Source organism: Oncorhynchus gorbuscha, linkage group LG06 (genome assembly GCF_021184085.1).
Source record: "Oncorhynchus gorbuscha isolate QuinsamMale2020 ecotype Even-year linkage group LG06, OgorEven_v1.0, whole genome shotgun sequence".
Lineage (NCBI taxonomy): Eukaryota > Metazoa > Chordata > Actinopteri > Salmoniformes > Salmonidae > Oncorhynchus > Oncorhynchus gorbuscha.
In genome coordinates, this window is record NC_060178.1 from 36434173 (window position 1) to 36455726 (window position 21554).

Genomic DNA, 21554 nt, shown 5'->3' on the forward strand with positions numbered 1-21554 from the left:
AAAATATAGTGAAATGGAATTTCTCGCACCTGTTTACACCAACCCAATGCTTTTTAACGTCAGTAGTCCATGTAAGAAGAATCAAATTAGCTACTTAGCAGCCCCCCCCCCCTTCGGCTAGTGATAGCCCGTGATGCACAAACAAGGACTTTTTGAAACATCGCCATCTCCTGGCTGCATTTACCCGCCAGATTGAGAAGCTTGAAAACCACAGAAGTTGAATGAACCTAATTCATGATGGTTTGTATTTTATTTTAGTTAGTTTTTCAAACAGGTTTGTTAATAATTTTATTTCAGTTTACTATATTGTTTTTTTCCCTCATGATTAGTTTTTGTTTACTATAATAAACTTGCTATGAAGTACTTTCAATAGAGATTCAAAGTGCTCTTTAGTCCATGACTAGGCTGAAATGACTAGCCAGGCTAATGTGACTCGGAGGGGGGCCAGGGTAAAGTACTGTACCTGTATCTCCAGTTCAGAGATTTGTTGCTGCAGCTCAGCCATAGCAGCAATGTTGTCAGCCTCTCTCAGCCTCACCGCCATCACCTCCTCCTTGTTCTGAAACAAAGAAACACACACTGTCAGGCCAGAGTGTCACCGAATTTGAAAGAGTGAGTGTCACCAACATTGTAGAAAAGATAGCCTATTGCATTTATGTCAGTTAGCCTATTACCTCTGCAGAAGTAATATTTCTAGAGTGTTATCAAAGACATGTTAACAGCCATTACCACACTGTAAGCTCCTGGGAAACATTTTTATTACAGTTTAGTATGGTTCCTGAGGAAATCCCAGAGAGAAAAAGGGGTGTTGCTGAGCTGCAGAGGGCAGTTTAACACACACACTTAACACCTTCACCAGCACAGAGATGTTAAGAAGCCAAAAGCAAAACAAACTGCTTCCCTGCTCAGAACCTGAAGACCTGATCTTAACAGGAGGCAACAGATCAGATAAAATTATGATTTTTGATAACTTATCTAACCAGTGATGGAGAAATATTCCCATTGTCCTTTCTGGCATGGTTTCAGATTCTACAGTAGAGGCATTATGCAGCATAACCAGGCCAGCACAGTTCAGTTGGCTCAGCTCTGTTCAGCTGAGTAGTGTGGATAGGGTATCAGTGGAAAAGCCACCTCACCAGCCAGTTCTAGTCATCCCAACAGCAAACTTTCTTACCTTGCACTCAATCTCCGCCTGTTTGCGTTTGATCTCCTGCAGCTGAACGTACAGGCTCTTGTTCTGGGCGGTCAGCACAGTCACACGCTCCTGAAAGCCCCGGCCCTCCTGCTCCGCCCGACGCAGTTGGTTGCCATGGATCTGGTTCTGCAGGCGGGGAGGGAGGGATATGGAAGGTACATTTTGGGAGGGGGCAGTTTATGCACTACACAACCCCGCTGCTATATCACAAGAAGCCACCATTTCTATATCTTGAATCATTTTTTGCCTACAATAGAAAGTAGTAACTTAAAATGTCTGCCCTCTTCAACATGGAATACATTACTGCCTTACATCAGTACATCTGGAGCTACGGATACTTTGACAGTTAATAAATATGTACTTCTGCTGCCCCCTAGCGATTTGAGAATGCAATAAAAGGGGACATTTGAATACCCTCAAATTCAAGTTTTATTTGTCACATGAACATGTACAGTGAAATGCTTAACTTGCAAGCACTGCCCAATAGTGCAGTATTCAATATAAACAAGCATGACTAATAAAACAGAAGAAAGGAAGTTATATACAGGGTCAGTGCCAACTCCACATTTACAAAAATGGACTGGTAGCAGGATAAATAAAAGTAACAATAATAATAACAGTATGGCAGTAGCATTAGTGGTGGGTGAGTGTATGTACAGCGCAGTCGGAAAGTATTTGGACCCCTAGACTTTTTCCACATTGTGTTAGGTTACAGTCTCATTATAAAATTGATTAAATAAAACATGTTCCTCATCAAGCTACACACAACACCCCATAATTGCAAATGTATAAAAGAAACTACAGAGAAACACCTTAATTACATAAGTATTCAGACACTTTGCTATGAGACTCGAAATTGAGCTCAGGTGCATCCTGTAACCATTGATCATCCATGTTTCCATAACTTGATTGGAGTCCACCTGCGGTAAATTCAATTGTTTGGACATGATTTGGAAAGGCAAATACCAGTCTATAGAAGTTCCCACAGTTGACAGTGCATGTCAGAGCAAAAACCAAGCCATGAGGTCGAAGGAATTGTCCGTAGAGCTCCGAGACAGAATTGTGTTGAGGCACAGATCGGGGGAAGGGTACCAAAACATTTCTGCAGCATTGAAGGTCCCCAAGAACACAGTGGCCTCCATCATTCTTAAATAGAAGACGTTTGGGACTACCAAGACTCTTCCTAGAGTTGGCCACCTGGACAAACTGAGCAAGGGCCTTGGTCAGGGAGGTGACCAAGAACCCGATTGTCACTCTGACAGAGCTCCAGAGGTCCTCTGTGGAGATAGGAGAACCTTCCAGAAGGATAACCATATCTGCAGAACTCCACCAATCAGGCCTTTATGGTAGAGTGGCCAGACGGAAGCCACTCCTCAGTAAAAAGCACCTAAAGGCACCTAAAGGACTCAGACCATTAAAAACAAGATTCTCTGGTCTGAGGAAACCAAGATTGAGCTCTTTGGCCTGAATGCAAAGCTTCATGTCTAGAGGAAACCTGGCACCATCCCTACGGTGAAGCACGGTGGTGGCGGCATCATGCTGTGGGGATATTTTTTAGCGGCAGGGAAAGATGAATGGAACAAAGTACAGAGAGATCCTTGATGAAAATCTGCTCCAGAGCACTCAGGGCGAAGGTTCACCTTCCAACACAACAACCCTAAGCACACAGCCAAGACAACGCAGGAGTGGCTTCGGGACAGGTCTCAAAGTCCTTGAGTGTTTCAGCCAGAGCCCGGACTTGAACCCAATCGAACATCCCTGGAGAGACCTGAAAATAGCTGTGCTGCGATGCTCCCCATCCAATCTGACAGAGCTTGAGAGGGTCTACAAAGAAGAATGGAAGAAACTCTCCAAATACAGGTGTGCCAAGCTTGTTTCGTCACACCCAAGAAGACTTGAGGCTGTAATCACTTTCCAAAGGTGCTTCAACAAAGTACTGAGTAAAGGGTTTGAATACTTATGTAAATGTACAACATTTGCAAACATTTCTAAAAACCTCTGTCATTATGGGGTAGTGTGTGTAGATTGATAAGAAAAAACATATTTTTAATCAATTTTAGAATAAGGCTGTAATCTAAGATAATGTAAAAAGTCAAGGGGTTGGAATACTTTCCAAATGCACTGTGTAAGTGTGTGTGTGTGTATGTGTGCAAATATGTTAGTGTAGGCGTGATATACATTGTAAACAGGGCACACACATGCATGTCAAGATACAGGTAGACTACTAATATTTCTACAAAGGCTTAGCTGTGTGTGTGCCCTCTGACCTGTGTCTCCAGCTCCATCATCCTCTGTCGTGACTCTCTGAGCTCTGCCTGGGCCTCAGCCTCCCGTAGTCTGACACTCATTAGCTCGTCCTGCAGCTCAGACATAGCATTCTTCTTAGGGCTGTCCTTCCAGCGGCCCGCCGTACGCGCCAGGTGACGCTGTAAGAGCAGGTGGAGACGCACGCAATCAACCAAAGATGCTCGGACTCCACGCAACCAAAATAGCTAAGTCCTCACTTTATATGCTGTGGATAATAGATTCTCCTCCTTACCAACTGAGCTCCTTCAGTCCAGTCACAGCCTAAGCTTCCCTCATATAAAATTATACTAGATCATACTATATTTAGCTGTTCCTTACCTGCCAGTGCTCCTCCAGGTCTCTGACCTGTTGTCTGAGCTCCTTCTGCCCAGTCACAGCTTCAGCCTCTCTCAGCTTCACTGCTATCAGCTCCTCCTGCAACCGCACTACGTTGGTGTCATCTGGCAGAGACATGTTCCTCTGAGGAGAGAGACAGAAACAAACAGTCACAACCAAACAATGACTGAGAAGACCCAAATTCAGGGTGTGGAGTATGCTGGGTAGGGACAGTAAAATACCAGGGATGTGTTCAGCAGGGTGCAACATTGTGCAATTTACAGATAATATTTTTCTATGTAGATTCTATTCAGACTTTCATCTCTGTCACATGAAATCACTTGCACCAGGTGCGCTTTTTAGAAGTGTTTTCCGCTAATTGTATTTTGGTAAATGTTTGAAAATCCCTTCACATTGGCTGCTTCATTACAGTAGTTGCATGTTACATAATATTGCTTTGTGGCTATTGTTGCATGTTTGAATGAAAGTCCCCCCAAAATAATGTTCCTTGATTATGTTCCTTGTAGGGCTGTGGCGATACCAGTATCGTAATATTTTTTTCCCATGGCAGAAATAAAAACACGAAGCAGAAACGTTAGATTCCGCGATAAAATAAAATATCAAAGTAATTTCTAATTATGTCGACATAAGCAGCGTTCACTGTGAATGTAGTCTCCACTTTAAATTTCAATCACGCTGGCAGGAGAGGCTCATGCGTGTACCGATAGGACGCATAGGGAGTGAATATTCAGCCTCTAAAACCGATAAATCATTAAATCAATCACTTATTCCCAAGCAACTGGGAGTGTGAGTGGTCGGTGTTGTACAACAGCGAACCAATCAGATGGTAAAGCGACGCGGCGATATGAATCCAACAAGCCATGGCTTCCCCCAGAGGAAAAGACGACGATCAACTTGGAGACGCAAACGACAGTAATAAACAGTTAAAGGCGATCCAGGGAAACTCTCAATTCACACCAAAACAAATTAACTGCAACAATCTCATTACAAAAGTGGATTCGCTCAAAAAGAAAGTAGAGGCCATCGTGTCAGACACGCACAAACAAGGCGTGCGCATGAACGAAGATAACGAAACTAGCATTTTGGAAAAGTTGCAAACTTTAGAAGATTAATTGGACCAGCAAGAACACAGAACGAGTAGAAATATTTGAATATTGCCCTTACCGGAAGACGAGGAAATAGAATACCTTTTTAGCTATGATTTAACTATACTACAATGTAATTTGATTTATTTTTGTGACTTGTAAACCTGTAAGAGTTCGGGACAGATTAAGAGAGGTTGTCGAGTCATTATTCCTTGTTGTCATTATAGCTAAAACACAATGGTCGTTATTGGTGGCTCTATCCAAGGGTTTGGGAGGAGGTGACTGGGAGGGCAAACATATTTCTCTGAGGTGTGTGTGTGTGTGGGCAACTCACTCCAGTCTCTAGGTGGACCCACTCTCCCCATGTAGACCCCCACCAGCCACTATATTTTAATTTACTAGGTAATGCAAACTGACCACAATACTTAAGTTGCAATTTTTCTCCAATATATGTGCAATAACAATCTACAGACTGTTGGTACAGAAGAAGAATAGTTGAAGCTTAAAAGCCCTAAAAAGGCATAGCGCCTGCTAAAATGTTTTATTTGATTCTTCGAAAATAGACTGAACAGACTAGGTTAAATTAGATTTTATACAAGTCAAAGCCAAATGAATCCCACTTATTACATGGATGTGCACAGGCTCTATGATGAAACAAACAACAACATATGGTTCTTGAACACTTAAAAGTGGATTTCCTGCAAGAGTTACATTTCAAAAAAGCAGAAATTTAATATTTAAAGAGGAGCTGGGATGGACAGGCCTATGACACACACAAGCCTAAGATCACCATGTGCAATGCCAAGCGTTGGCTGGAGCTGTGTAAAGCTCGCCACCACTGGACTCTGGAGCAGTAAAACGTGTTCTCTGTCGTGATGAATTACAGTTTACCATCTGGGAATCCAATGGACGAATCTGGGTTTTGTGGATGCCAGGAGAACACTACCTGCCCCAATGCATAGTGCCAACTGCAAAGTTTGGAGGAGGAGAAAGGATGGTCGTTGGCTGTTTTGAATGGTTCGGGCTGGGATCCTTAGTTCCATTGAAGGGAAATCTGTGCTTCCAATTTTGTGGCAACAATTTGGGGAAGGCCCTTTCCTGTTTCAGCATGACAATGCCGCCGTGCACAAAGCAAGGTCCATAGAGAAACAGTTTGTCGAGATCGGTGTGGAAGAACTTGACTGGCCTGCACAGAGCCCTAACCTCAACCCCACCGAACCCCTTTGATATGAATCGGACAGCGAGCAGGCCTAATCGCCCAACATCAGTGACAGACTAATTATGTTGTGGCTAAATGGAAGAAAGCCCCCGGCCGCAGCAATGTTTCAACATCTAGTGGAAAGCCTTCCCAGAAGAGTGGAGGCTGTTATAGAAGCAAAGGGGGAACCAACTTCATATTAATGCCCATGATTTTGGAATGAGATGTTTGACGAGCAGGTGTCCACATACTTTTGGTCATGTAGTGTATTTAAGGAGTGCATGGTGCCAGTATTGGAGGATTTGGATTAATTACAAATCTATGGATAACATGATTGTTTCTGTCAAACAGGTAGGCCTAACTCTTATTTTATTGAATAGGAAGAAATAGGCTCCAACAAAGCCCTTGTTGTTAGTGAAGTCAAATTAATATGAAGGAATGTTGTTGAAATGAATTGGGAACCATTTGCTGTCCACCCGTTTCATTATGCCGCCCACTTGCCTTTTTAGTTTACATTCTCCTGCACCCTTCTCCTCATTAATAAGTTAATGATTGAAAAAGTGTCTTGTGACATTGTAATCCATTTGGTCTCCAGTCTATGAGCTACAAAAAAAAACAACACACGTAGGCTACATAATTTAGTCTATATTAAATACATTTTAGGGAGCGTTAGTCTCTTCCAACATCACCCTGGCAAGGAACGCTGGGCATGGACAAGCTAAATATTTTGAGCCCCTGCCTTTGGCCAAGTGGGCACTACTTATCATGGGGCAGCATCAGCGCTCACTTAAATAGCCCTCATGCCACTGGGTGAGAGAAGTTATTGTTTTGGGGCAAAATAATGTAAGGTGTTATGTGTTGTTGGAGGTGCATCTTTAACTCATAAAATTGTGCCCTCGTCGAACTGCCACTCTAGGCAACTTTCTAATCCTGCCTAATGGGCAGGCCGGCCATGGGGCCTAATCATAGAATTATATTTAGAATCCCCATTAACTCAATAGCATTTCTGTGGGTCATAAATAATTGTCATTTAACTTTTAAAATGTATTAACTTTTATTGTGGCATAAACACAACCAGTGTTTTAATCTAACTGTCAATCACTTCAAACGGGCTCCTTTACTAGGCTACCCACGCAAGTTCATCCACCCGCAACTTATTTCCTCCAAACAGTGGTGAATGGAAAGAGACATCTGTGACAAAAAAAAACTCCAAAAAGTGTCATGACATTTGCCGATTTTCATTAGACCAGAATGAATGCCTTCACAGCTGTCGTTGCGCATCTCCTGTCGGACACTTATCTCTGCCGTGGCAAAATGTCAATGTTCTTGTTGGACCACATCACATTTTAGATCGTAGGCTATACATCTACCGCATGTTTTCAAGTCCATTCCCTCATTTTTCATGCCTCATATGGGAGCGATAAATAATGGTGCAATAGCCAACAGTTTGAGTCATTTTGTTTTCATTATTGTGATAGGCTCATGTTTTAACGGAACGGCGTACCCACACTGCTTCTTTTGGATGGAACGGCGTACCAGACCACACTGCCTTACTTTCACACCGGAACATTACTTACGATATTTACAGATAATGAAAAATGTACGCTTAATCCAGTATAAACTAATGTATAGAATGTATGTTCCCATACTGTTTTTATACGGTTTTTATTTATTTATTTTTCTGCTCTTTTGCACACCAATATCTCTACCTGTACATGACCATCTGATCATTTATCACTCCAGTGTTAATCTTCAAAATTGTATTATTCGCCTACCTCCTCATGCCTTTTGCACACATTGTATATAGACTGCCCATTTTTTTCTACTGTGTTATTGACTTGTTAATTGTTTATTCCATGTGTAACTCTGTGTTGTCTGTTCACACTGCTATGCTTTATCTTGGCCAGGTCGCAGTTGCAAATGAGAACTTGTTCTCAACTAGCCTACCTGGTTAAATAAAGGTGAAATAAAATAAAAAATATTATACAAGAGACAATTCTCACTGAGGGTGCAGTCAGACACTGGATGGGTTGGACAATACTTGTCTCGTCTTCAATCTTGAAAAACATATACTTAACTGGAGAAAAAACAAATCTACCTATCCTCCATCGTTAACACAATGGAAAGGCGAAATGCTTTATTATCTAAATGTTGAAAGTCCGTGGGCAACAGACAGAAACAAAATGGTGCAGTTTGAGGTCATGCGGCAGAGAGTGATGCGGGCACTGGGGATAGGGGTTTGTGTGTGTCTGTATGTTTTGTATTGTAAAACAATTTTCAATTACAAAATTAAAATTGATTACACCGTAATGATGAGTTTCCACAATGTGGATTGAATAAACCCCTAAATAAATGTGACTCTGGATGGAGACAACGTTTGTTTCCAACATTAGGGCGGTTTTCCTCAAAGTTAAATCGGCTTCGCATTTTATTTCTTTGCCACGATACTAACGAGTATTGCAGTACTGGTATCGTCCCAGCCCTAGTTCCTTGTAGGCATGCATATTTTCTATTTGTCACATCATTTTACGAAACAAATGTCATCTGTTAACTGGTTAATGGGGGTCAGTTAGTCAGCAGCATCATTTTATGAAATTTGCATCCCTAATGTAGAACAAACATGCCTCACGGAATCACATCAGCTCTAGTCATGACATTTCTATCCGCAATATCCCAATGTTTACCTATTCCAGGTGGAATGCCTGACAGAGGAGTTAAACTAGGCAGCACTGTGACAGTGAGTGAATTCATGAGACAGTCTGAGCCAGGTAACACACCTTCTCTATGTCCAGGATCTTGTCTTGCATCTCTTTGAGGGCACACTGGGACTCTGCCTCCTTTAGTCTGGCCTGAACCAGTTCTCTCTCCAGCTGCAGGATAGACTCCTCTGTGTAGCAGGGGATGCCCTTCTACAGAAAGGAGAGGGAGGACCAGGAGAGAGTGAGGAAGAAATATTATTTGATATACCTTTTGAAATGATTTCCCCAGACCTAAAATTAGTCAATGGACAATCTCCATTTATGGTGCATTATAGTCCAGGACTAGGCTTTATCGGTCTCCGGGAAACTGGCCAATAGTGCCCTTTAGGTTAGTCTGAGTAGGAATGCGTTAGAATCTCAAAATAACACTGGATATTCAAATGACCTACTTAAAATTAAATTACAATATAAATGTTATATATTTTCATTTAATATATTTGTATACATGAACATAGTATTGTAAAAAAAAACATTTGAGCAATCAACATGAGAAATGCATAGTTATTGTGCTGGAGCGTAGAAGTAGCTATCTAACTTATTAAATTGCATACCACTAACAACCCCTCAAATACATCAAGCAGTATAGCGCCTCCATTTCATCCTTGATTTCCACAGAGGGTAGCAAATTAGGCTCACTCTCCCAAATCATTCTAAATGTTTAATGGGTATAGCAGCTCATTGTCAGAGCAAGAGAACACATTATGTAAAACACTGCAGTGCAGACATCACAACACGTTTCACTAAATCAGCTCATCAATATTAAAGGGTCTGTTTAGCACCCAAAGAGGGTCCCACTGGGGTACCACACACACAGCTCTGACTCCACATTGCATACACCCACAGCACCTCCTTATAAATTCATGAATCCTTTCCAGGAGTATGATAATGACTGCAAAAGGTGATTGCACTGCGCAAACAGCATGCCCCAATTTGAAGTAATGCATTGAAACAGGATCATTCTGTATAGAGTAAGAAAAGAGACAGAATTTGTGGTCTGCAGTGAAGTGGTGGAGAGAATCCATCTCCACTGTCACCTTTACAGACTGAATTTGTTGCTAAGCAGCGTACATATTTTGATTAAGTGTGAAAAGTAAACATTGTCAACACAGGATATACATAGTGCCTTCGGAAAGTATTCAGACGCCTGGACTTATTCCACATTTTGTTACGTTACAGCCTTTTTCTAAAATGGATTAAAAAAAACAAATGATCCCCAGCAATCTACATACAATACCCCATAATGACAAAGCGAAATCAGGTTTAGACATTTTTGCAAATGTATTACAAATAAAAAACAAATACATTTACATAAATATTCAGACCCTTCTAAGAGATTCGAAACTGAGCTCAGGTGAGTCTTTGAGATGTTTCTACAACTTGGAATCCACCTGTGGTAAATTAAATTAATTGATCTAGAGGTGAAAGAAACGCACACCAATTTAGGTGAGGTGCTGGCTAGCGGAGTAGAACACTTGAAAGATTATTTGGCTACATAGGCCTACAAACATTTACAATAGCAACATCACAATAATCACAAATTCAATTGATTGGACATGTTTGCAAAGGTACACACCTGTCTATACAAGGTCCCACAGTTGACAGTGTCAGAGAAAAAACAAGTCATGAGGTCGAAGGAATTGTCCGTAGAGCTCCGAGACAGGATTGTGTCGAGGGACAGATCTGGGGAAGGGTACCAAAACATTTCTGCAGCATTGAAGGTCTCCAAGGACACAGTGGCCTCCATCATTCTTAAATGGAAGAAGATTGGAACCACCAAGACTCTTCCTAGAGCTGGCCGCCCGGCCAAACTGAGCAATCGGGGGAGAAGGGCCTTGGTCAGGGAAGTGACCAAGAACCTGATAGTAACTCTGACAGAGCTCCAGAGTTCCTCTGTGGAGATGGGAGAACCTTCCAGAAGGACAACCATCTCTGCTGCACTCCACCAACCAGGCCTTTATGGTAGCATGGCCAGACGAAAGCAACTCCTCAGTAAATGGCACGACAGCCTGCTTAGAGTTTACCAAAAGGTCCCTAAAGGACACTTAGAACATGAGAAACAATATTCTCTGGTCTGATGAAATCAAGATTGAACTCTGACCTGAATGCCAAGCATCACGTCTGGTGGACACCTGGCACCATCCCTAAGGTGAAGCATGGTGGGGGCAGCATCATGCTGTGGGGATATTTTTCAGTGGCAGGGACTGGGAGACTAGTCAGGATCGAGGGAAAGATGAACGGCAGAAAGTACAGAGAGATCCTTAATTAAAACCTGCTCCAGAGCGCTCAAGGACTCAGGACTGGGGTGAAGGTTCACCATCCAACAGGACAACGACACTAAGCACATAGCCAAGACAACGCAGGAGTAGCTTCGGGACAAGTCTCTGAATGTCCTTGAGTGGCCCAGCCAGAGCCCGGACTCGAACCCGATAGAACATCTCTGGAAAGACCTGAAAATAGCTGTGCAGCAACGCTCCCCATCCAATCTGACAGAGTTTGAGAGGATCTGCAGAGAAGAATGAGAGAAACTCCTGTTTTTGCTAGATCATTATTGGGTATTGTGTGCAGATTGATGAGGGAGACGAAAAAAAAACATTCCATCAATTCTGAATAAGGATGTAACCTCACAAAATGTGGAAAAAGTCAAGGGGTCTGAATACTTTCCAAAGGCACTGTATACATGGCTAGTTCTCAAGACATGAATGGGGACAGAAGAAACAGTCAGTGCCCATGCATCCACTGTTAAAACAAAAGCTGCATTTTATTCAATCTCATGACTATCTGACCTAGGGCTTTATACGAAATCCTCCCATTAAAATAGTGAACACCAACAGGCCAAAATAGTAGTGAACACCAACAGGCCAAAATAGTTGCACCAGATCAGGAGACATTTCAACAATCTCAATATCCTGTGCCTGAGTCAGACATGGAGACCAGACCACTGATCCAAGCCTGATGGATGGTGGGTTGGCCTGGGCTGATGATCATCCCTCCCAGAGGTGGCACTGTAATATGTGCCACTTAGCAGGAGCTTTAATCCAAAGCGCCTTACAGTACAGTAAGTGCATACATTCGTAGTATGTGAATGTGATCCCTGGAATTGTAATCGCCAGACTAAATCAACTGAGCCATACGGGAACATGAGCACTGTGTTACTCCTTACCAATAGTGGTCTCTGCTGGAGGTCCCTGATGGTGCTCTGTGCCAGCTCCAGTTGAGCTGTGGCCTCTTCGCTCTGCTGCCTGACCGTGGCCAGCTCCCGCACGACCAGGTAGGTCTCCTCAGCCTCCTGGGCGCGTGTCACTTGTCCCTTTAGGACATAACCAACCGACGTTGGTGTGAGCAGGGGAGCACCACGAGGGTGGGATGAACGGAAGGGGTGGGCATATCAAAGATGATATAAATAAAGCAGGATTGGGGGTTTTTAATTTTAAAACGCATGCTGTTTTTTCTCTCTGTAAAAGTTTACGATTGAGTCTCTTTGGTGGACTCGGATTGATAGCTCTAAGCATTTTCTTTTGGCATGGTTCAAGAAACTTAGGCATGCTGTTATGGGTGATTACATGCACTTTTTGAATCCTAGATTTCACCAAAGCGATCTGATTTCCATGTCCTAATTTTACATAAATGTATTAAAAAAAAAATCATTTGGACATTTATCGTGCTATCATTTAAAGGTCAAATCATTAGCATGCAAAGCTACATCGAGATACAGACATTTGAGATGGGAAAGTGCAATGTAAGAGGGATGGGGGGGGATAGTGGAGGAGAAAATGAAGTTTATACCTGGATCAATCTATCTGCCAAGGAAGCACTTTCCTACAAAACAGAAATATCCACAAGAGAGAGAAGCACAGAACGAAAGACCAAAGAACACAGTTATAACAGAAGAAAAACAGACAAACACTTGATTTGGTTTTTATAAAGGGAAACTCAATGTTCATTTTCCTTCCTCCGTCGTTTTGGCAACCAATTACAATGTGAATCCTAACTTCCACTTAAGTCAAATGTTCACTTAGCCATGCATTGATGTCAACGGGAGAAGTTAGCAATTGCCCCATAGTGTCCAAGTTATTTTACAAGTATGGGAGGTAGAAAAGGAACATGGTCTTGAGGTGTAGTGAAAAGGTTGTGGGGGTAAAGTGGTGACAGTGAGAATTAGGTGGTGAGGGTGACATACAACATGGTGATGAGTTTCACACAGGCAAAGCAGAAGACGAGGGCTAAACAGGGCCAAGAGAAAAATGAGACTAAGAAGTTCGCTATAAGCAGAATTTATTTTTAGGATGTAGCCATGCCTTTTTAGGTTCTTAAGTGCCGCATGGTTACGCCTTTGAAGCTTTTGAGCAATTCCAGTTAATATTTTGGGTATAAGAAGTTGCAGTCGTCGACTGGATTTGAAGCGATACTGTGATATGAGTGAGTGAGTGGTTATGCCTCTAGACAGAGCCTGGTCGTTTGGGACAGATACTCAGGCAGTCCTCTGCCCAGGCCTCATGCACGGTGTCCTGGTACTCTGACCAGGCCTGGCAGTGCCTGTATCTTTGTGCTCAGACAAACATACCGGAAGATCCCAACAACATGCACAACAATGGCAGCCGTGCACTCTGGCATGCAGTGCTGCTCTGCATCATCCCAGGAGTCAACAGCCATCACTGAATGTAGCCTTTTAGAGCTCCACAGCCAGCTATAGTCTCAGAGGGTCTGATGTGAAGTGAGCTGGCAACCAGAGGGTTGCTGGTATCAAATCCTAGATGCCATTGCCTGCCATTGTGCCCTCGAGCAAGGCACTTAACACTCCACAACAGCTCCCCAGGTGTCCAGTGTGGCAGCCCCCCCGCACCTCTCCAAAAACCTGCACGTGTACGCATGTGTCATTCGGTGGGGTTGAGTTAAAAGCGGAAGTCAAATTTCAGTTTGACCTTGTGTGCAATCGACCAATAAAGTGGTCTTAATCTTACCTGGTCCTGAGCGTGGATCTCAAGACTGAGACATGCATCTCAATGTAAGACTTGCATTCCAAAGCCAACTAGGATGCTTTCACCCAATAAGATATACACTGTCAGTGAGTGAGAATTCTAGAGTTGTCTTGTAAGTTGGACAGACAGCCCAACAGCAGCACAGGCCAGTTAGTAGCAACAAGACCCACGAGTCTTTAGTGAACAACCACAGACAGATGATGCATGAACAAGCACTTGATGGGTTAATGTATGGTAGGGGGTTATGGTCTTGTTGTGTGAATGGCCCTGACAAAAAGGTTCACTGGTATAATATGGCTTATTATTATGACTTGTGTCATGACATAGGATGGCAAGGAGAGCCATGGTTCAACCGGTTTTACCACCCTCCTCCACGTCCTTCGTGTCACTCACTTTCTCCAGTGTGTCTAGCCTCTGTTTCAGCAGTCTGTTCTCTGTGCGCAACCTCTGCAACACAAGGACACAGAACACAAATAAAAAGATCATACATACCAGGGGTTTTAAGTACAGTGAACTCAGCGTATGGAGTGCGGTTATAGTGATCAACTGCTAATAGTGATCAAATTGACCCGTACTGATGTCTATAAGAGTGAAAAATACCACTGCCTTGACTGATACCCTGGTAAGTTTAAAACATGTTTCAAACTAAACACATAGCCTACTGCTTCACCACTCACCTTAATCTCCACCTGCTCCTCCATCTCCTTAGTTTTGATTGTAGTGTATTCCTTTTCTAACCTGAAAACAGGGTCATACGGCATCAATACAGCGCACTTGCAACACGTGTACTTGAGGCAAGCACCCATCTCCATCACACTGTAACTACCGTTGCCATGACAGCTCAAGGAACACATCGATTACATCTGCAGCCACAGATGTGCTTTTACAGTAACCAGGCCTAGAGTCGAAGGAGCGAGCAGAAGCGTAGTACTTACTTCTTCATCTTCTTGGCGTTGTACTTGACGTTATAAGCAGCGAGGATGACCTTGTCTGGTCCACTTTCCAGCTGGTGGGGGATGACCTTCTGAAAGTGCTACAGCAGAGCAGGCGAGACATAACGATTGGGTGAGTACGAGACAGACATGCTCACACAAAGAAACTTCAAGTGTATGTTTATTGTCTTTCAATCTGTATCCTATAGCCTGGTCCCAGATCAGTTTGTGCCATCTTGCCAATGCCTATGGCCATTGTCACAAACAGAACAAACAGATCTGGGACCAGACTATGTATCTTGTGACTGCCGGCAATAATTGCCCCTCTGGGATGAAAAAAGTTTGAATTGAATGCATAATTGTGTGCATTAACTCCGACAGGATTGTAATTATAATGGTTATGGCTGCTCAGTCATACCTGTAACATTCCCTCCATGTCCAGCTGTATGAGTTCTGCCTGGTTCAATTGAAGGATGGCCAGTCCCACACGGAACACTATCTCCAGACCCTGAGACAAACATTCCATTATCATAACATTCCATTATCTAGTACTGCACAGAACACTGCGTTACCAAGGTGAAATTGAAGTTTAGTCCATAAGATATTCCAATGCGTCCTTTATGCCAAGGCCACCGGTGGGCGCTAATTGCTTGCATTTCCTCACAGACCCTTGTGTTGGCTGTAATAAAAAATATTCTGGACTCACTTGACTAGAAGTAGACTGTCAAACATGAGTAAATCAGACGTTCTTTAAAAGCGGCAATCTGGGTTTAGTTTATCAGCAAAATGGCAGCCCTGCCGCCAATTTTGGCATACAGTTGGGCGACGTGGATTGCACCTTTAACTGGACTCACCTCTAACATGAAGATGTCAAAGATCCTGGTAGCAACAGGGAGAGGGAAGGAGGTGAGGAAAATGGTGAGGAACCAGGAGGAGGCGTACATTGAAGTGTGGAAACTTTGGGCCTGGAAGTGGATATGGAGGTCTGGGAGAAGTTCCTAAAGGGGGGGGTGAAACGGTGGGTCGGAGATAGAGGGAGATATGAATAGAATAAAACATGATCTTGAATAAAGATGTCACATTATCATGACACATTGACTAATTGTAAGTCGCTCTGGATAAGAGTGTCTGCTAAATGATTACTATATCATTTGTATTCAGATTGTTCTAATAAATTAACGTTCTGACATGCTTACCGCGCTACATGTGCGAGCGTTGCAAAATAAATGTACACATACATGTTATTCAATCATTGCATCTGAACTGCTCGCGTCTCAATGAGTGTCTCCGTAGTCAGGTGCTAAAATAAAACTAGGTTCTATTTGTGACGCTTGACATGCTGCAAGTCCCGCCTCTCCCATCTCCTTATTGGTTTTTAGGAGCATATACGCACGTGGGTGATTGAAAGATGAACTGAGATCCACACTCCAGTCCAGTTGGTGGTGGTGATACACCTTAAAGTTGGTTGCCAACCGTCATAATAAAGCCCAAAGAAGAAGACTGAAGGAGGAGAGATTACTAGAAACTAACTTGGTTTACCCTTTTATCTGTTTAATAATTGTCGGAGTAGAGGACCTTGTGCATTTCAGGTAAAATAACAACCCAATATTAATATCCCAGGACAAATTAGCTAGCAACAGCACGCTAGCTAGCTAAATTGCCATGAATGTTAAATGCTTTTCGACCTGTCCCCAAATGAATATAGTTGGTTATGATTTAGTTTTGCCGTTTCAACCTGCGTGTCCTGATCGCGTCTGTGGTGGATGGACAAAATCAACATGCGCCCGATGGCGCACGAGGAAGCACGCCCGCGCCCGGTCTATTCAGCATGTAAGGAGTCTTGGAGCGTGCTGTTGTAAGTCAATATTGCTCTGTAAAAGATTTGCAATTCTTTCATGTATCGAACCCATAGCAGGTCTTACCTGGATCATAAACTCAAATTGGTACATGCAGAGTCCCAGCTCGGCCATACTGGGTTTGAACAGTTCTCTCAGTCTGTAGTCCTGCATCAGCTTCACAAACACACAGAACGCCTCCTCCTCAGGCATCTGGTGAGGGGACACCACCAAACAAACACAAAGATCAACAAACAGTTTCCTTTAACCTTCAACAAAAGACCTCCTCATACACCATCTAAACCACACAAACACAGAGAGACAGAAAGAGATTAAAGCCAAGTCCTGGACTAAAATATACCTTCAATGGAGATTCTTCATTGACAATGTTTTTCAGTCCAGGACTAGGCTTAATCTGTGTCTGGGAAACCTCAACTTAATTAAACCTTTAATAAAAACAAATCTTCCTCATATACATAAAATACAAACTTCACACAATACAAAATCAGACATATTATAATACAAGTTAATCACCACCACACAATTTACCAGTGGTCATGAAAAACACACAACTCTTAGTACACAGTTCAAGAAAATGTACTCTGGTCAATATAATGAGTCTGTCGATGTGTGTAGTGGAAGGTTACATGTGACCATAACATATCATGTGTGTGTGTGTGTGTGTGTGTGTGTGTGTGTGTGTTCTAGTCCCATTATTACCTGCATGAGCAGCAGTCCAACAATGAAAGCACTTCCCTGACAGTAACCGACCTCCCGGTCCACCAGAGAGTAGGCCTGCAACAACAACAGGAAGTGACCTCGGATCAGTCTTCAGCCATGGTCATGAGGAGAACTAAGCACTCTGCGTGTGCATCCCAAATGGCACACTATTCCCGACATGGAGCATTCCTTTTGACCAAAAGTAGTGCACTTTAGAGAGGAATATAGTGCCACTTGGCATGCAAGTCTGGGTCTATGAGAAACTGTCCCAGCTAAGGTTTTTCAGGGTCAAGGTGTAACTGTGGACTCAACACTTTCTGCCCTGTGTTCAAGCAATTCAGCACGAAGCAGGGCTACTGGCTCCCATTAAAACATAACAAATTACTACTCCATTGGGTTGAGAAACAGCTTTTCTAGAACAATTCTGGCTCTGGCGCATGAGAATAATAAAAGCAGTACTCTAACGCATTCTTCTTCGTCTTCTATTGATAGGACAGTCGGCTGATTGCCAGTCTGTTGGTGCTAGGACAGATAATTGGAGACGGACAGGAAAGATTTGTCGAAAGATGGTCCAGGATTCATTCCAGTTACGATTATACACTGAGTATACAAAACATTAAGAACACATGCTCTTTCCATGACCAGGTGAACGCTGTGATCCATTATTGATGTCATGTGTCTTAAATGTCTAAATCAGTTTAGATGAAGGGGAGGAGACAGGTTAAATAAGGATTTTTAAGGATTGAGACAATTGGGGGAGGCGTGTTTGTGTCAAGAACTGCAACGCTGCAGCTTTTTTACGCTCAACAGTTTCCCATGTGTATCAACAATGGTGCACCACCTAAAGGAAATCCAGCCAACTTGACAACTGTGGGAAGCATTGGAGTCAACATGGGCTAGCATCCCTGTGGAACGCTTCCGACAACTTGTAGAGTCCATGCCCCCGATGAATTGAGGCAGGTCTGAGGGCAAAAAGGTAGGTGGGGGGGTGCAACTCAATATTAGAAAGGTGTTCGTAATGTTTGGTATACTCAGTGTCTAAGTGCTGAAGGTGCAGGAGCTAACCGCTAAACCAATTCCAGACCACACTGTAAAGCAATCAGTTGCACGTATTGGTTTGAAACAAAACAAGGGTTGCAAAATTCCAGTAACTTTCTCCAAATTCTTTTTTTTTTTATCCCAGTTGAAGAGTTCCAGGTTAGATAATTCCCTCGTAGCGTACGCCTTGATTCTAGAAATCCCCCCCCCCCTTAAAAAAAAAAACTATAAATCATTCACCTTCATGACATTGAAGAGTACTTCCTGTCCCAAGCTGTCCTCCTTAAAGAACTCGTGCTCAGGGTAGGTCCGGGCGATGTCCCGGCGAATCAGCTTCTCGCAAGGTGACGTCATCTTCAGCAGCTCAGAGTACTGGTCTTTGATTGGCATGTTCTGGGCATTGCATAGCAACTGCCATACTATCGCCCGGAAGTGGTGGGGGATCCCTTTTCTGACCAGATCCTGTTGGGGGAAGATGAAACATATAAATAAGTATTGGCGTTAGTCCAAAAATGCTAATATTACCAATTGGTGGCAATAACTAAACCAAAGTGTGGTTTGCAGTTTATCCGACCTTGTCAATAGATCGCTTTCAAAATATATAAGTGTTTTTGCGGACTTTCTCTAATCATTGATGTAACATGAGAACAGCCTTTTGAAGGAAAACATGTAGGCCTTGTTTTCTTCATGTTTTTATATACAAAGTAATGTACTGGTATCCACATAGAATGAGACTTCTTATGACGGTGCTCAGAACAAACTAAATAATTTGTCTCTCTGTGTGGTGCTATGCTCCAATGTGTTTTTCTCCACAGCACAGCATGTAACCCAGTCAGTCTCAGTCATCTTAATACAAATTTGCCACCACTAAATATAATCTAGTCAGCAAGGCCTTGTGCAGAGTGAAATGTTGTTCTTGCAAATTACTGCTGATGTGACTCGATTAGGACCTTTCCTCTGCAGACAGGGAACACTGGCATAGGTTGCTTCTTTGTGTGTGTGTGTGGTCATGGGATCTCTCTCCTTTTTCTCTGAGGTCATCCTGGACAGTCCCAGCCTTGTAATGGAAACAATAGACTCTTACAGTAAACCTATTGTACGTTCCTAGAATGAAAAGATGTAGCCTACTTTGTGGTTCTCAGCTCATTCAATCCACCTCTGCGTTCCATCTCCCTATCCCACCAATGCATTACATATACCCACACACACTCCAGGGTTTCCATTAGCTGGTAATTGCCTGGGTTGTCGGCCAATTGTCTGGAAGAAGAAGAAAAAGTCCCATTGCGAAATAATGCTTTTTAGCCTATTCATTGATGTAAATACATTTGACTGGTTATGCTTATCGGTCTTATTTGTGTAATTAAATTGGTGCGTGTGTAGTCTACAGTATATTCGTTATGTATCATAATTATATATATATATATTTTTTGACCTTTATTTATCAAATGCATACAAGCCTACAGATGCTTTGAGTGGAAAATCTGTCAAACACCGCGAGAGCTGTTGCTACAGCATATCAAACAGCAAATGCATAGGCAACGGAATGCAGGCTTCATCAGCGCATCACACACCACTTTGCAATGAGCTGGAGGCAGTATGCATTTTGAAAACATATACTTAATGGTTTGAAACCTGAACGTTTTACTACATATTATGAGGCATGTCTTATCTTGCTTCAAAGCAGCCTAGCCAAAATCTAGACCGAATCTGTGGAGCCAATTATTTTATATAAACTCTTTCATTGTCTAGTAGCCAAAGGCACACTCTTAGTCATATTAGTAACCCATGCTAGTTGTTGCATATTAGATCTCCCCTTGTGAATTTGGGATCAATCCTCCCACAACTGTCCCGTAGTCTGTTTGGAATAGACAATTTCTCAACAAGCTGACCAATAGATGTAAAGGTTTCTACTATTGGGGATAGTAGATTGACCGAGGACAATTAAATGTGGACAGTTATTCTAACAGCTTCAAAGTGCACTTCAGAATTTGGTAAGAAAGACTGCACATCGTTGCATCCTCGACTTGAATGTTGTGTTGAAATGAATGACCATATTCTAAATGTGATTTCTTTCATTCTGAGCACCGTGGGTGGATGCCCTAATCAGGTTGCATATGGGGCCAGTAAATTTATCATATGTCCTGTAAATTAAAAGGCGCCACATTTTCCTAACGGAACCCTGACACACACCCACCAACCCTCCACTGGATTACTCTCACACACAGATGCAAGAGGAAACTCATGAATAATGCATAGAGCTGGAAAACTACCTCTACCCATTACTCAACCTGTCACTACATTACGGTGCAAGCTCCTCTGACTCCGGTTGATGTTCACTCAGCAGTGTGTCCCAAATGGCACCCTACTCCCCACCGAGTGCACTCTTCTTGACCACAGCCCATAGAGGTCTGGTCAAAAGTAGTGCACTACGTAGGGCATAGTGTACCATTTGTGTCATTGTCTGGAACACTCTTGGAAAACAGGATTAGAGGTAATAAGATGCATTGAATTCATCGCTACTAGGTTAAATGAGACCTATTTCAGGAAGCTAGGTACATGTCGCAAGTGCTTCCCAGGAGAGGCATTTGATTTAAACTTTTTATTTTTTTTATTTGCAGAAATGCTTTCTGGAACATGTTAACATTCATGTGTCTTAATAACAAACTTGTATGCCATCTGAAAATACGAATATAATTGTTAAATTACGAGCCTAGTTGGCTTAGCCACAGAAAAAGCCACGAACCTTCCCGCTAGCCATGATTGGCTGAGATAATGGATGGGCTGGACATGCAGAGACAGGAGTTCAGATTGATCTGCCATGTAGGTCCGTTCGGAATGAAGCCACGCTTCAGTCTATAACATGAGCTGCTCTTTATGTGTAGATAATCCTTGCTACCGAAGCTTTTTGAAAAATATAGTAGCAATAGTGTTGCTACTGGTCTTAACACTGCTGCCCTGAATTTAGCAGTATTTTCATTGCAGCAGGTTCAAGCGTACTGTTTAGCTAGCTAGCTAACGTTACGTGTGTTATGTGGTAATATTATTTCTCTCTCAAAAATCAATTTCCATTGCTGGTTATAGCCTAATGCTAGCTAGCTAGTTACTATTATACCTGGTTGGTTAGCTTTAGCCATCTGTAGATTCATACTACAGCATTTCATGCACAGTGGCTA

General features: G+C 42.7%; 1 protein-coding gene across 7 annotated transcripts in view; it reads right to left on the reverse strand.

Moving 5' to 3' along the window:
• The window catches only part of LOC124037896 (ecotropic viral integration site 5 protein homolog), a 96931-nt gene that overhangs the window by 26820 nt on the left and 48557 nt on the right, over positions 1–21554 (reverse strand). For 5 of the 7 annotated variants that reach the window (XM_046353124.1, XM_046353119.1, XM_046353122.1 and 2 more), the window contains 15 exons: positions 18622–18843; positions 17344–17418; positions 16711–16836; positions 15643–15786; positions 15207–15296; positions 14792–14889; positions 14534–14594; positions 14250–14303; positions 12664–12696; positions 12041–12187; positions 8899–9030; positions 3821–3961; positions 3463–3621; positions 1175–1321; positions 464–559 (listed from right to left, as the gene is read on the reverse strand). In XM_046353124.1, the coding sequence (XP_046209080.1) occupies positions 464–559; positions 1175–1321; positions 3463–3621; positions 3821–3961; positions 8899–9030; positions 12041–12187; positions 12664–12696; positions 14250–14303; positions 14534–14594; positions 14792–14889; positions 15207–15296; positions 15643–15786; positions 16711–16836; positions 17344–17418; positions 18622–18843 (1725 nt within the window). The remainder of the gene's footprint in view (positions 1–463; positions 560–1174; positions 1322–3462; positions 3622–3820; positions 3962–8898; positions 9031–12040; positions 12188–12663; positions 12697–14249; positions 14304–14533; positions 14595–14791; positions 14890–15206; positions 15297–15642; positions 15787–16710; positions 16837–17343; positions 17419–18621; positions 18844–21554) is intronic. The other 2 variants (XM_046353121.1, XM_046353125.1) reach the window with 2 other exon arrangements.